The sequence below is a fragment of the Triticum urartu genome, chromosome 6A (genome assembly GCF_056163025.1).
Source record: "Triticum urartu cultivar PI428250 chromosome 6A, HENAU_Tu73, whole genome shotgun sequence".
Classification (NCBI taxonomy): domain Eukaryota; kingdom Viridiplantae; phylum Streptophyta; class Magnoliopsida; order Poales; family Poaceae; genus Triticum; species Triticum urartu.
This window is the reverse complement of record NC_141878.1, coordinates 449,012,118-449,028,345: the sequence shown is the minus strand read 5'-3', so window position 1 is coordinate 449,028,345 and position 16,228 is coordinate 449,012,118. Positions and strand designations below refer to the sequence as shown.

At 45.3% G+C, this 16,228-nt stretch overlaps 1 protein-coding gene across 1 annotated transcript; it reads left to right on the top strand.

Moving 5' to 3' along the window:
- Window positions 1–1,264: 1,264 nt before the first annotated feature.
- LOC125512272 (putative lipid-binding protein AIR1B) lies at window positions 1,265–2,050 on the top strand. Its single transcript, XM_048677370.2, has one exon. The coding sequence runs from the start codon at window positions 1,366–1,368 to the stop codon at window positions 1,744–1,746; it is 381 nt and encodes a 126-aa protein (XP_048533327.1). The 5' UTR covers window positions 1,265–1,365; the 3' UTR covers window positions 1,747–2,050.
- Window positions 2,051–16,228: the final 14,178 nt, after the last annotated feature.

The window sequence follows — 16,228 nt, the reverse complement described above, 5'->3', positions numbered from 1 at the left end:
TTCTGTCATCTTGAGCACAATCCAATCGAAGGATCAGTTCCTAGGCCGCAAGGAGCTGCATCTAGAGATTACCAACTTTAGTCTTACTCCACACCTTCAAGGCCCTCGCAACAGCCCTTAGTTTCTTGTTGAAAGAATAAACCGGGTCTACTATAATTGGCACACTGTTTCAGGCAGCTGCCACCACCTCCTGAAAGCCATGGATGAACTGCCAGTAGAGTTCAAACTGAAAGCGCCTCTATTTCTTGAGCATTCCCTCATTAACTAGAAGCAATGGGCAATGGTCCGACATGGAAGAAGATTGGGGTAGTAGTTTTGCCGCCCGGAACCTAAGCTCCCATTCCACTGTACAGAATGCTCTATCAAGGCGCACAAGAGTGGGCGGCGATTGCTCGTTTGACCAGGTGTATCGCCTCCTCACAAGATCGATCTCCTTCAAACATGAGGCGTTTAGGGCCTGCCGGAAACGTAACATCCATTGCCGGTTTAGATTGGGGTTGTTCTTATCCTCCGCAGACGTGATAAGGTTCAAATCACGGAGAACAAGCCATGGCGTGGTCACCTGGTTGGCGATCTGCTGCAGCTTCAGAAGAAAACTCGCCCTCCTTTGATCATCATGCGGCCCATAGACGCAGGTAATTGCCCATCGACAACCGGCGCAGTGTGCTGCCCCACCCAAAAGTCGGTATCCCTTCAAAAAAAAATGTCGGTATCCCTTCTCGGTGGATCTCCTGGTCTCCCCAGACGTGCTGTGTGACATGTGAATCGTATTCACTCGTCAAGCGACCCAATGAAATGACGCTGAAGTTGATGCCATGGCAGGGCAGAAACCGATCGAGCACGAACCAGCCAGGGAGCTGGCCAAGAGGGTGCCAACGGCAGCACAGCATTGACCGTCAGGCCCACAAGCAGAGCAAGCTGCCGAGCCGTCGTCTTGGAGCCTTGCCGCTGCCTCACTGCCATTCTACCTTGCCAGCTCCACTGCCTGCACATGGGTTACCGTGCACGGCTAGCAGTCCGAGACATGTCATCTTCGCATTTCAGAAAGCAATGATACGAACATCTGCCTCTGCGCCCGATCTGGCCACAGCTCAAGCCAGCCCTACGCGTCTCACGGACTCGCAGGACCGAGCTACGACTTATTCTGCTCGTGAATCATTTTCTTCAGGGAGGTATCTGCAGATACATCTTGTAAGATGGAGTATTATGAAAATGATGATGAAGCTAGGATTTCGGTTCTCCTCTACAAATACCCACGTACGTGCCCCGGGTTCTTCAGCCACGTTCACAGTCGCACAAGCACTCTTCTAGTTCTAGCCAACCCGTACGTGCAAGCACCTCTGCACCATCGGGTTTTCAGCAGCCATGGCGCCGAAGGCCTGCCTCCTCGTGGCCCTCAGCCTGGTCCTCGTCTTCACCGTGGCCAACGCGTGCGGCGATAGCTGCCCGACGCCGACTCCGGCGACCCCGACACCGACGCCGTCCCACAGCAAGTGCCCCAAGAACGCGCTGAAGCTCGCTGCGTGCGCCGACGTCCTGGGCCTCGTCCTCGCCCAGGTCGGCCAGCCGCCGGCCGAGCCGTGCTGCAGCATCCTCGGCGGCCTCGCCGACCTCGAGGCCGCCGTCTGCCTCTGCACGGCCATCAAGGCCAACGTGCTCGGTATCAGCCTCGACATCCCCGTCAAGCTCAGCCTCCTCGTCAACTACTGCGGCAAGAACCTCCCAAGTGGCTTCATTTGCGCTTGATTAAGATACGTAGTTCATCATGTACTTGCATGCAGCGCGCGCACACGAAAACAACGTTCATTCGTGACTGCATGCATGTTGGGTTCGTCGATATCCTTGTCTGCTTACTTTGTTGGTTCTGAATGTAGAACTGCTTCAGATCTACTGTATCTGGTGTGCCAATTGTTGTGCATGTTTCGTGTGTGTTGCGGGGGAGATGCAATAGTGTTTGTACTTGGGGTTGTATCTGCAATTGGTGTGTCTAGCTATCCAATGCATGTAGTACGTGTGCCAAGTTGTGATCAAGCAATGCTGCTTGTATTAAGTATTACTAGCACAAATGCCCGTGCGTTGCAACGAGAGTGTAGAAAAAAATATAACAATCCAATATGATTGGTATGAAATGATGGGTGAGAAAAAAAAAGATGAAAGACGAAGCTTCGGAGGCTCGCTACTCTAAACTTGTAAGGACGATGCTAACAAAATGATACAATAAAATGACACTAAACTTTTCCTTTGGAATGTTATTCTGATGACCTCATCAAGGGTGATGTCAGAATTGGCAACATCTGGTTCACATCCACATATGACACAGATCTTGATGTATGGCCAACGAAACAACAGATGAAGGATAATATCTAGATTGTTGACGGTATCTAGATTAGTATATTAGTGTGAGTTATTGAAAAATTTCTCACCGAGTGCAATATGCATATCAATTCGATGTCAAGAGAAAATACGTGAAAAGGCACTATGCATTAACCTTACACAGGATTGATCGAGAAACAAATTAACCCAGGTTATTCGACTGCTCCAATTAGCAGATTGTAAAGAAAAATCAATCATGAATTTAGGGCCCACAAGTGGGTAAGGAAAAAAATCCCCTTTAATCTTGGCCATCACACAACAAACTTATCATTGAACCGCGCCAAAGCAAAGGGGTATTTATAATTTTTATAAAACTAATCTAGTCGAGCTGGACCTAAGGGCCGCCCTACACGAGCTACACTCTGCACCTACTTCATACATCGTTCCTCATAATCCAACTTGCTTTTAATTGTATTCTTTTCTAGAATGCATTAACATTTTCTTTTTAAAACACACGGACACTTTCTTAAATCACATAACCTTTCTAAAACTACAAAACTATTTAACATGCAAACACTTTTAGAATTACATGAACATTTTTAAAAAGGGTGATTTTTTAAAGAAAATGTGAACAATATTTCAATACATAAACCCTTTTTTAAAAACTAATACAAACAAATTAAAATGCAAAGGCACTTTTTGAAAAATCTTGTATTTTTTCAAAAAGCACAAACACATTTTAAATTACAGAACCATTTTTTAAAGTATGCAGACACTTTGTAAAATTATATAAGCAGATTTCACGAAAAAATACGAGCCACTAATTCTGTAGGATGCATGTATAGAGCTTGAATCCACGTACATATATGGATTCTGTATCCAAAAAATAACCTTTTTAGCACAAAATAAAAAAAATCTATCTGTACCTAATACCTTGTGTGTATCTGCGTATAATGAACTCAGAGGTATTCATCTGTCCGCTCAACATGCGTGCACGCCAGCGCTAACACGTTGGTTGATAGCCAGAAGAAACCAGATGCCTCGCTGGCGCTCCAGCGTTATGATTTCACACGCTATCGACAACCCAATAATATAAAGAAGTATCCATCCCCCAACCCCGACGAGCTCCTCCTCGGGATGCGCCGCCTCTGCCGGCTGCACCCGCCGCGGCGTTCATTCAGCATCGATGCCCGGCGCCGGCAGCAACCTCGCCGGAGAACCACGGCCCCACTTCGCAACCTCTTTCTTTTCGCTTTTATTCTTCCCGTTTCATCCCCCCCCCCCCCTCCCTCTCTCTCTACTCCCCCTACAGGAACGGGCCATGGCCGCCTCAAGTAGGCCCCAACCGCCGCCGCCGGTCTCTACGAAGAGCTTGCGCCACCGGATCTGCGGCCTGCGCTGTCCCCATTCCTAGATTCGGTGGAGTTCGCCCGCCATCCCGTGTCTGCACGCCCAAGCCGTTGCGCACCCCTCCCGCGGGCCGCCGCTTTGCCCCGCCGTGCATCCCAGGTTGGGTAACAAGGTCCTATATTGCTCACCAGCGGCATATCTTTTTTATCATTATCATCCATCCATCCATCTTCCTCCTTTTGATCTCGCTTTAAGATCATCTTCTTTCTCAGTTTTAATTTCTTTGCCCACTGTTGCCTATTGATCCCAGCCGGGGCTCGGAGTTCGATGGTCAAGAAAGGAGGACATGGAGCGAGGCGTTCTTGGTGGCCGCGCACACGGGGCAGGTGTTCACGGCGGGTTCGCACGCGCCGCACAGGGACAGGTGCCGGCAATGGAGCAGCAGAACGCAGGCGTCCCACGGCGATGGCGCAGGGGGGTTTGCAGCAGCTGGTGCGCGGAGGCCGGCAGCGATGACCTCGTGGCTCTTAGCGACGCCAAGGCACGCCTGGCCCTCTACTGTCATCTGTACACATGCCATGGCGGCCGCGCCATCAAGCTCCAGCACCAAGCCAAGCCACCCCTGGCCCTCTGCCGTCATCTGGACGCATGCCATGGCGTTCGCGCCCTCAAGCTCCAGCACCAGCCCCGCCTTCCTACGCCGCGCCGCCGCCCGCGTTCCTCTGCTCCGACCGCGCCCGACACCCGTGCCGGCGACCCCTTCGGCCCTCGCCACGCCGGCGACCACCAAGAACCCCGCCACCTCCTTGCCTCCGCTTGCGACGGAGGCCCGCGGGTGTGGGAGCCGGCAACGGCCGCGGCCTCGAGTGTCTCCAGCGGGGTAGGCGGTGGCGGCGGGCTGCGGCGGGGCTGCGGCCGGCGGCTCGCGGCAGGGGGTGGCGGAGCGCTGGAGGTGGAGATGCGATTGGGAGTGTTTTTTTTTCTATCGCTCGTAACTGTTTGGGTTGACCTTGGACTGCGGGTTGATTCATATAAACTTTAAGGGCTTTTATGCAAAAGTACTAATGACGGACGACCAGAAGGGATAGCTGCTTTATTAGTAGGTAAAGATTTTGCCGACTATTTGTTCAAACTTGACAACTTCTTAAGTATGCAAACTCATATACCCCCCACCCCCACCCCCCAAGCTAATGTGGGATTCTCCGGCCCATATACTATTTTGAAAATCGAATGAAATACACAGGGGCATCATGCTCAAATTAATGCGAATCTCAGACTCCCGGTACAGTGAGCACATTCTCAGTTCTCACATTTACAACCCATTATATGTGCATCTCATATTATGTCGCTAAAAAAATCGTTCCTACGATCAACACCTACAGTCCAATTACACTATTGTTTCGGTTTGAAGAGTACCCCAACTGCGAACGCCTAAAAAATAGTGATCCATCAACATACACTACAACACATGATCAAAGATGGCATGGATGCTACAATGTGTCACCAAAAGAGGTCTCTTTTAGAACATGACACCAAATAAATTGTTCACAAAACTTGTTTCAATTCAGTGGCACGTAGCAAAAGAAAGAATAAATTATGCGGTCTTGAGTTGTATTTCGGCCCATAAAAGTGTCATCGTGTCTTTTTGACCAACAAAAGCACACAGGCGAACTTGCACTCACCCCGATGGACCATGCACACAGAGTACCTCTATAAACTTCTCCGAGAGGCTAGGGCGACAAATCTTGAGATTGACGGTCACCACGTGTCCATAAGGGCACGTCGTCTCCCACTGAAAAAAATAACACAAAAAATTAGAGTAAATGCAAGAAACCTAAGCACTCGTGCCAAATCTAAAACTTGAATCTGGATTCAAATATTCCACCACAAGAAATATAATCAATAGTGAGTCGAGTTGCTTAATTTTCATGCAAAAACAATCCCAGTCGACACCTTTTTACATCCAAGGGTCTTGGAGTTATTAAAAAATTTAAATGGGCCAAGCAACTAAAGATTGTACAATAGAGGACAAATCAAATATATTATGAGCATCCATATCTTCAGAGAGCGGCGATTCGATACCCAGGTTAATTTACTCCTGTCCATGAATAGTGTAGGCATACAAGATGCTCGGATGTGTCAGGAGCGTATAAATTTTCATTTTTATGGTCAAATGACATCCTAACACAAACACTTTTAAGATGCGTTTATACTACGTAGAAACGTAGATGTTTTTTCTTTTGCTAGGAAAAAAAAAGCTCACATATACCTACGACACGTGTCAACGTTGGGCGGGGAACTCTCTAGAAGCATTCACGTGACCTCCCCAAGACGGCGAGCTCGCGACAAAATTGAGGTGACCCACGCCACCAGCAGCAGCTAACATTTTGATCGGTCAGGCAAGACGTACGTGGTGGCCGGCGCAGCCCTGGTCCCAGCTGCACCGCCCGGCCGTTGCCTCGTGACACCGTTCGACCTCAACATCACACCGGTTTCCGGCTCTCGGACGGTAGGGCGCTAGCCAGGGCCAGCAGCGGCAGCGCGCCCGTGACCGCCCGTGGGCCGGCCGGCCGGCCGGGTGCCTGGCTCCGCGTGAACGCGGATGCCGGAATAGTTTGCCTGCTACGTTCGTGGCATGGCTCCACCGTCCATGGCGCAGAAGCTCAGAGGCGCAGTCCGAATGTCCGACCGAGCCGGCACGGTGCTTCTTTCTTCTACGCGCCCGTGACTACGTTCCCCGCGCGGCCGCGCCTGCGCAGGTGACCGTGCGACGTCCACTCGGTCTTGTGGGCCATGTGGCCGGAGATCTGCTCTCGCTGCACAGGCACAGCGGGGTTCACGTGTGTCCCCTCCAGGCACAGCGGGGTTCAAGTATCCGGTGCTCCCTCCCAGCCTTAGGGTACTCCCGTACTTCAAATGTTAGTAAATATTTTTTTAATGTTTTAAAAAATTCACAAAAAATTATGAATGTTCACAATCAATGTGAGTACAAACCCTAAAAATTTCAGGTCCAAACTCGAATCACACATTGAGAAACAAAAATGTGAAATCTAGCATGAATAGTGTAAAGAATAGACAAAAGGTAAACGTTTCGGGCCGGAGCGCCGGCCGAAGCGCTCCGCCGGTTCGCTCCCGCTGGCTTTCTTTTTTCACGCGCGAGATAGGCTGGCAACGCATGCTTGGTGGACCCAAATGTTTTCTTTCTCTATTTTTTTCTTTTTCTCTCTTTCTTCTTCCTTCCGCTTCTGTCTAATCTCATCCCATCTCCTGCAGTACGAGCTCGCCGGCGTCAGCGGCACGACCCCCTGCTGCTTTCACGAACGCCATCTATCTGCCGTTGCAAGCATCTCTTCTTCCAAACAAAACCCAAAAGTTTTTGCTCCTCCATCGATGCTGCAATCGGCGACCCAAAAGCTACAACCAACGACGACAAAAGCTTCAACCAGAAGACGCCGGCGCACCACCGGAGAGCAGCGGCCGCGTCCTGCGATGGAGCAAGCCACAACCTGGAGCTGCGATAGGGGCTCACAGGAAGTTGCAACCGGCGACCAAGTTTGCTGGAACCGGCGGGGAGTTTTGCTGGAACCACCCCCAAAAATGCTATCACCAGAGTTCGTCCTGCTGGAATATCGACATTTTTGCTACAAGCGTAGCCTTTGTTTTTGCTACCACCAGTGACTTTTTTGCTACATGCATGCACTGCATGCACTGCGGTGTTGGCCGACGGCGGCGATGCATTTTTTTGCTGCAACCGAAATGCTACCATCGCTTTCGGTTTTTGCTGGAACCGACGCCCACATTTGCTACCATCGGCTTTTGGTTTTGCGCTGAAAAACAGATCGTTTGCTGCAAATCCATCTCCTGGTTACTACTTCCGTCAGTCGTTGTGGTAGCAAAAAAGCTCGCCGGTAGAAGCTTTTTGTCTTGTCGGATGCAACAAATGAGGCGGCCGCCAGCGTCGCCACAAAAAACACTCCAGCTGATGCACCAAAACTATATGTTGGTTCCAGCTTTTTATTTGCCGGTTGTAGCTAAACAAGAAACTGGTGCTGCAATCGACGGCGACGGTCGTCGATGATTTCACCCGTAAGTGGGAAATGCTTCAACCAGCATAGGAAAAGCTTCATCCTGTGGTGGAAAAAGCTTCAACAGGCATGAGGGAAAAGTTTCAAACAGTGGAAGAAAACTTCAACCATGAAAAAGCTTCAACTTGGTGGTGCAAAAGCTTCAAGCGACGGCGGAAAAAGCTTCAAGCGGCATGGGGGGAAAAGCTTCAACCTGCGAAAAAGCTACAACCATAGTGTGTGGGAGTTGCAACCGTGAACTATTTTTGCTGGAACCGGTGACCACGGCGAGCGAGAGGTGACCATGGCGAGCACGACGGTCACCGCGGCGAGCGGGAAACCCTCGGTGAGCTGGGACTCTGGTCAGGAGGTGCTGCAACCCGTGTCTCTGTGTTCTGGAACTACTACTACGGCGAGCTGCGAGGTTGGATCGGTGTTTTTATGCTGGAACCGTGGCTGCCTGGCGAGGATGGCAAGCAGTGGCTAGCCTGGGAAAGAAGTGGAAGGAAGCGGTGGCAAGCAAGTGGTGGCGAGCCGGCGCGGGGTCGTTGGGGTGGATACTACGGGCGCTGACGGGACGTGGAAAGAAGTGGAAGGCGAGAGACGGGGGAAGGAGAGGATGCGGAAGCCAGATCAGATGGCTGTGCTTCGCTGCATCGGGCGGCTAAGGTGCGACCGGCCCAACTATTGGGCCGGTGCACCGGCGCCTAATACTGCCCTAGACAAAAGCAAGATTGACACTATTCAGATCTGTATTTCTCTTTTTTGTTTCTCAATGTACATTTTGATTTTGGACCTAAATTTTTTCGAGGATGTGGTGGCATTCTTTGTAAACATTCTCATTTTTTCCGGATTTTTTTGAGCACTGGATACTTTCCTCTTCCCGGTTCGCCGCACCAACTATATTTCAGCGAGATGGTAGAGAACCCTCACTGAAGCGTCTACAATACTTGGGTCGACCCATCTTAAAGAAATTAAAAAGGGGGGGGGGGGACAACAATAGGGTCGCCGAGGCTGGTAGCCACTCCACCTACTTCTCATTGGTGGGTAGCTATAGCAATGTGGTCTACGCGACCGGAGCCAGTTTTTTTCCTGTTTTTCTTTTCCGATCTTTAATTCTTTTTCATTCTTCTCTGTTTTTTTCGTTCTTTTTGCATTTTTTTTCTTTTTAAATATTGTTTCTTTTGAATTACTTACTTTCTTTTTTAGTTTAAAGTTTTTTGGTTCTCATTGGTCCTTTCATTTTCATTTGACATTTTTTTTATGTCACAATATTTTTCTAATACACGTTTAACATTTATCCAATACACATTTAATATTTTTAAATCTATGGTCAACATTTTTTCTATAACAAAATTTTATCATTTATTGAAATGTTTAATAAATATTTTCTGGATACATGATCAACATTTTTAATAGTGTTTTAAATGCTTGATTAACAGTTTTCAAATAAAAAAATTAACATGTTTTGAATACATGGTCAACATTTCTTATATACATTTTAACATTTTCCAAAGGCTTGATTAACATTTTTCAAACACTTGTTCAACACTTTTTCAAATGCTTCATTAACATTTTCATATACAAGATAAAAATCGTCATTTTCTTAATACATGGTCAAAAAATACACATTTAACATTTTTTAAATGCTTGATTAACATTTTTTAAATGCTTGATTAACATTTTTCAAATGCTTGTTCAACATTCTTTTTCAAATGTGTGATTAACAATTTTATATACATGATCCACATTATTTAAAATATTTGTTTAACATTTTTTAAATTTTTGTTCAACAACTTTTCAAATGCTTGATTAATATTTTTATATACATGATCAACATTTTCTAAATACTTGTTTAACATTTTTCAAATACTTGTTCAACATTTTTCAAATAAACGTTCAACATTTTTAAAAAAATTGTTCAACATTCTATTTCAAATGCTTGATTAAAAAATTTATATACATGGTCAACACTTTTTCAAATACTTGTTCAACATTTTTAAAATACTTGGTCAACCTTTTTCAAATGTTTTTTGTATATATATATATATATATATATATATATATATATATATATATATATATATATATATATAGTGTTACTATTCATCAAACCAGGGTGCAGAATAAGTTATTCTTTACCCGAGGTAATCTTATGATCATTTCATAATTAAATTACATTTCGAATTCAAATAGTTACATTCCTATTGATTCACTACGTAAAATTTGACATAAGAAAATAAAAATATAGGTCATAAGACAAGAAAATTTGCAGTTTATGTGTATTTTAGACTATGTTTTTATGTTTGTAATTTTACATAACATAAAATATTTTTTACGTCGATTATAGATTTTCTTACAGTCCCTTTTTGCGTCGGAAACAAGACAAAATTTACGGAACGTAAATTTACGGTGCATTGATGGTAAAATAGAGGGGGTGAAGAATAACTATGCCTCACCCAGGGTGACGAATAGCGCGACCCTATATATATATATATATATATATATAATATTTTAAAGTATAAAAAAAGTACAAGAATAAAGCAAAAAACAAATCAGAAAACAAGAAAAAACAGGAAAAAAAGGTTGTGGCCTCCCGTTGCGTGGGCCGGCCCAACTCGCCCGCCCCTTCAATGAGTCAGAAGCTAGACTCGCTGAAGGAGCGAGATAGGGGAGCCCCCGGTTCGCAGGGAATAGGGCGCTTCTCTCGGAACACAATTAGGCACTTGGGCTGCCATCGCGTTTTTTAGGGATGGGCTGTCATAAAGAGGACATAATAAACCATCGAGCACCAAGAGCAACTAATTGAGGAGTACTCCTTCGGGAGCCCCCCAAGGGTCACTTAGGATGGGCTTGGAGCGCTGTAGGATCATAAGTAGGTCTAGTGGGGGTGATTAGACTACATGACCAAATAAAAACCCAACATTTTCCCAATTTTAGTTGTAGGCAAGTTTTAGCAACAATCACAAGTCAATCAACACCCTAGACATGCAAGTCTATATTGTAGGTAGTAGAAAGTAAAGACTTTGCATATGAACATAAAGGAGAGGATCGGAGATATCAAACACAATGAAGACACGATGATTTTTTGCATGGTTCCGATAGGTGGTGCTATCATACGTCCACGTTGATGGAGACTTAAACCCAGGGAGGTTATTGGTTGTGCAAGTCCACGAAGGGCTCCACCCACAAAGGGTCCACGAAAAAGCAACCTTGTCTATTCCATCATGGCTTATGCCCACGAATGACTAGCCTCACTCGGGGTAGATCTTTCCGAACTAGGCGACCTCCTTGCCCGTACAAACTCCTTGGTTCAACTCCACAAGCTTGGAGGCTCCCAAATGACACCTAACCAATCTAGGAGACACCACTCTCCAAAAGTTAATAGATGTTGTTGTTGATGAACGCCTTGCTTTTGTGTTTCAGAAGATAGTCTTCTCAACACTCAATCACACTCACAGATTTGGCATGGTGATGGGAGAAGGATTGGAGTGGAAAGCAACTTGAGGGGACTAGAAATCAAGGATCAAATAATTAGGGTGGAGTGCCTTGATCTAAACACAAGTGTAGGTGGTTCTCTCTCAGAAAATGGATATGGGAGGTGTAGTTTCGTCCTGGTTGCTCTCTCTGAGATTAGGTAGTTGATACGTCTCCAATGTATCTATAATTTTTTATTGTTCCATGCTATTATTTTATCCATCTTTGATGTTTTATATGCATTATTATGCTATTTTATATCATTCTTTGGGACTAACCTATTAACCTAGTGCCCAGTGCCAGTTGTTATTTTCCTTGTTTTTGTCTTTTATAGAAAATCATTACCAAACGGTGTCCAAATGGAACAAAACCTTTTGACGATTTTCTTGGGCCAGAAGACACCTAGGAAGTTTTGGGAGGAGGCCACAAGGTCCACGGGTGAGCCAGAAGCTCACCAGGCGTGCCCTAGGGGGCGCCCTATGAGCTTGTGTCCCCCGGTGGCTCCTCTAACCCTAATCTTAGCTCCATAAATACCTAAACATTCCCCGTATACCAGAGGGCACACCAAAAGAACTTTTCCGCCACCGCAAGCTTCTGTCCTCGTGAGATCTCATCTTGGGGACTTTTCCGGTACTCTCCCGGAGGGGGATTCGATCATGGAGGGATTCTACATCAACCTTGCTGCCCTTCCGATGATGTATGAGTAGTTTACCACAGACCTATGGGTCCATAGCTAGTAGCTAGATGGCTTCGTCTCTCTCTCTCTCTTTGATCTTCAATATAATGTTCTCCTCAATATTCTTGGAGATCTATGCGATGTAATCTTCTTTTGCGGTGCGTTTCTTGAGATCTGATGAATTGTGGATTTATGATTAGATTATCTATGAATATTATTTGAGTCTTCCAAGAACTCTTTTATATATGATTAAGATAGCTTTGTAATTCTCTCCGATCTATTGATTTGGTTTGGCCAACTAGATTGATTTTTCTTGCGATGGGAGAGGTGCTTTGTTTTGGGTTCAATCTTGTAGTGTCCTCACATAGTGGCAGAAGGGGTAGTGATGCATGTATTTGTATTGTTGCCATTAAGGATAAAAGGATGGGGTTTATTTCATATTGATTGGATCTATCCCTCTACATCATGTCATCTTGCTTAATGCGTTACTCCGTTCTTGTTAACTTAATACACTAGATGTATGCTGGATAGCGGTCCATGTGTGGAGTAATAGTAGTAGATGCAGGAAGGAGTCGGTTTACTTGTCATGGATGTGATGCCTATATTCATGATCATTGACTTAGATATCGTCATAACTATGCGCTTTCCTATCAATTGTTCAACAGTAATTTGTTTACCCACCGTATGCATTCTATCAAGAGAGAAGACTCTAGTGAAAACTATGGCCTCCGGGTCTATTTTTATCATATTATTTTTAGATCTACGAAACCAAAAAAACCAAAAATACCTTGCTGCAATTTATTTACCTTTACTTTATTTTGCACTTTTATTTAGCTTTTTGAAGGAAATATGCCCTAGTGGCAATAATAAAGTTGTTATTTTATATTTCCTTATTCATGATAAAGGTTTATTATTCATGCTAGAATTGTATTGATCGGGAACCTTAATACATGTGTGAATACATAAACAAACATTGTGTCCCTAGTGAGCCTCTACTAGACTAGCTTGTTGATCAAAGATGGTTAAGGTTTCCTAACCATTTACATGAGTTGTCATTTGATAACAAGATCACATCATTAGGAGAATGATGTGATGGACAAGACCCATCCGTTATCTTAGCATAATGATCGTCCAGTTTTATTTCTATTGCTTTCTTCATGTCAAATACATATTCCTTAGACTATGAGATTATGCAACTCCCGGATACCTAAGGAATGCCTTGTGTGCTATCAAACATCACAAAGTAACTAGGTGATTATAAAGATGCTCTACAGGTATCTCCGAAGGTGTTTGTTGAGTTGGCATAGATCAAGATTAGGATTTGTCGCTCCGAGTATCGGAGAGGTATCTCTGGGCCCTCTCGGTAATACACATCATAAGCTTGCAAGCAAATGATTAAGGAGTTGGTCACGAGGTGATGTATTATGGAACGAGTAAACGGACTTGCCGGTAACGAGATTGAACTAGGTATGAAGATATCGACGATCGAATCTCGGGCAAGTAACATACCGATAGACAAAGGGAATTATGTATGTTGTCATAGCGGTTCGACCGATAAAGATCTTCATAGAATATGTAGGAGAAAATATGAGCATCCAAGTTCCTCTATTGGTTATTGACCAGAGAGGTGTCTCGGTCATGTCTACATAGTTCTCGAAACCGTAGGGTCCGCACGCTTAATGTTCGTTGGCGATATAATATTATATGAGTTATGTGATTTGGTGACCGAATGTTGTTTGGAGTCCTGGATGAGATCATGGACATGACGAGGAGTCTCGAAATGGTCGAGAGGTAAAGATTGATATATAGGACGATGGTATTCGGACACCGAAAGTGTTTCGGAGGGTACCTAGTACTTATCGGGTCACCGGAAAGGAGTTTCGGGCACCCCCACAAAGATATGGGCCAAGAGAGGGAACACACCAGCCCACAAGGGGCTAGTGCGCCCCTATATAGGCCGTCCCTATGAGGAGGAGAAGGAAAGAGGGGAGGGAAAGGAAAATTTGGAGTAGCACTGCCCCTTCCTTCCCTCTCTCGCCCCCTCTTTCCTTCCCCTTCTTCTTACAAGGAAAGGGGGGCGCAGGGCAAGGCAACATCCCTAGGGCTGCCTCCAGGTCTCTTGGGGGGCCCTAGGGGCTGCCTCCTCCCCTCCCACCTATATATACATGCGTAGGGGGCACCACACAATGACACACAACATTGTCTTAGCCGTGTGCGGTGGCCCCGTCCACCGTTTACTCCCCCGGTCATATTTTCGTAGTGCATAGGCGAAGCCCTGCAAGGATCACTTCACCACCACCTTCACCACGCCGTCGTCATGGCGGAACTCATCTACTATCTCGACGTCTTTCTGGATCAAGAAGGCGAGGCACGTCACCGAGCTGAACGTGTGCAGAACGCGGAGGTGCCTTGCGTTCGGTACTTGATCGGTTGAAGCGCGAAGAAGTTCGACTACATCAACCACGTTGAGAAACGCTTCCGCTTATGGTCTACGAGGGTATGTGGACACAATATCCCCCTCGTTGCTATGCATCTCCATGGGTAGATCATTGCATGTGCATAATTTTTTTTGTTTTCCATGCAACGATTCCCCACACTTTTATACCTATCTCCATCAGATCTCATCGTTGCAAGTAACCTGAAGGGATTGACAACCCCTTTTGTCGTGTTGGGTGCAAGTATTTGTTTGTTTGTGTAGGTGCTATCATTGGAGACTTGTGTGTTCCTCCTACTGGATTGATACCTTGGTTCTTAACTGAGGGAAGTACTTATCCCTACTTTGATAAATCACTCTTTCCTCTTCAAGGGAAAAACCAACGCAAGCTCAAGAAGTAGCAGTAGTATGGGTGAAGTATTTAGAGCCATCACCAAAGATCTAGCCATTGCAAACTTTATTCACAACTCGGTGACACCGGGTGGAAAACTCGATGAGACCAACCAGCGTAAAAGATTCAAACGTTAGATGTTTCAGTGAGACCAGATGAATCCATTCAGTGGCTCTGATATGTGATGAACTATGCACTTGCATCGTTTCGGTAATTCCGATCGGTTTCACTCGGTAATCCTGAAATGAACACGACTGGGTACATAAATTTTGCTGGTGCACTTCGGTGGGACCGAGTGCCATCTCGGTGGGACCGAGTTTCTAGGGTTTAGGCTGTGGCTCTGTCTTGTGTATCACGATGGGTCCAGATGTGTATGTTTCGGTGGGACTGAGAATGTCTTTAGGGTTTTGGACAAATTGGATTGTGATAATGTATTTGAGGGTTTTTGGAGAAATATCTTCAAGCACTTGAGCAAATTACTCATGATCAAAACCTCGCCCCCTTTTAATAGTATTGGCTTTACTATGGACTCAATGTGATCTTTGATCACTTAACCAAAAATGTAGAGTCTTGGAGCTTTTGCCAGTGTATGTCCTTTGCATTTTGAGGGGTACACAATCACATGACCTTGCCATGCCTACATTGAACTTCCTTGAAATTATCTTTGAATAGGCATTAGTTCAATGACATATATGTTGTTATTAATTACCAAAAGCAGTAGGGGATTAGTTGCACTTTCAATCTCCCCCTTTTTGGTAATTGACGACAACATATAGATCAAAGCTTCAACATTGGATATAATCAATGAATAATATCGTCTCTTTGAGAAGTATGTGATAAGCAAGAGCTCCCCTAAATTTGTGCATTATTTGTGTTTGAATGCAAATGCACAATCGATTAAGATCATGGGTAACTCTTCCATGTCACATACATCTTGGTGGAGCGCACAAAATGATATGAATGAAATACATTAAGCACTCATCACCAAACAGGCAAGTGAATGATCACAAGAGATGGTTAGGTAGCATGCATATCAATAAAGTACGGTATGATCAATCACGAACATATCATTGTCTCACACACAAGCACCAACAAAGTAACTGGAGTAGCACAAGAACGAAACAAACGAAAAACAAACAAGCAAAAGTGAAAGACACTCTCTCTCAAATCCCTATGATCTATATTTACTCCCCCCCTTTGGCAACAAGTTACCAAAAAGTTTGAAAAAATATAGAGCTAACCGTCGCTTTGGGCTCGATCTCCGGCTTCTGGTGATGAAGTCCTCTGACTTGCAGTTTTGGTGTGGGTCGATGGAGTAGAGAGAATCATCTTGTCAGCTCCAGAATTGGGCATGAGAGTGTGCCTCAAGATGGTGTTAATGGTAGCTAGCTCTGCCAGGAGGCGGTAGACTCATCCCAACTTATGTGTCAAAGCATAGTCCTTAGGGATAGCAATGCACATGTTGGCCATGGAGCTCTGATCCATCTTGGGCTTGCCATAAACATCCAGATAGTTCTCACCAT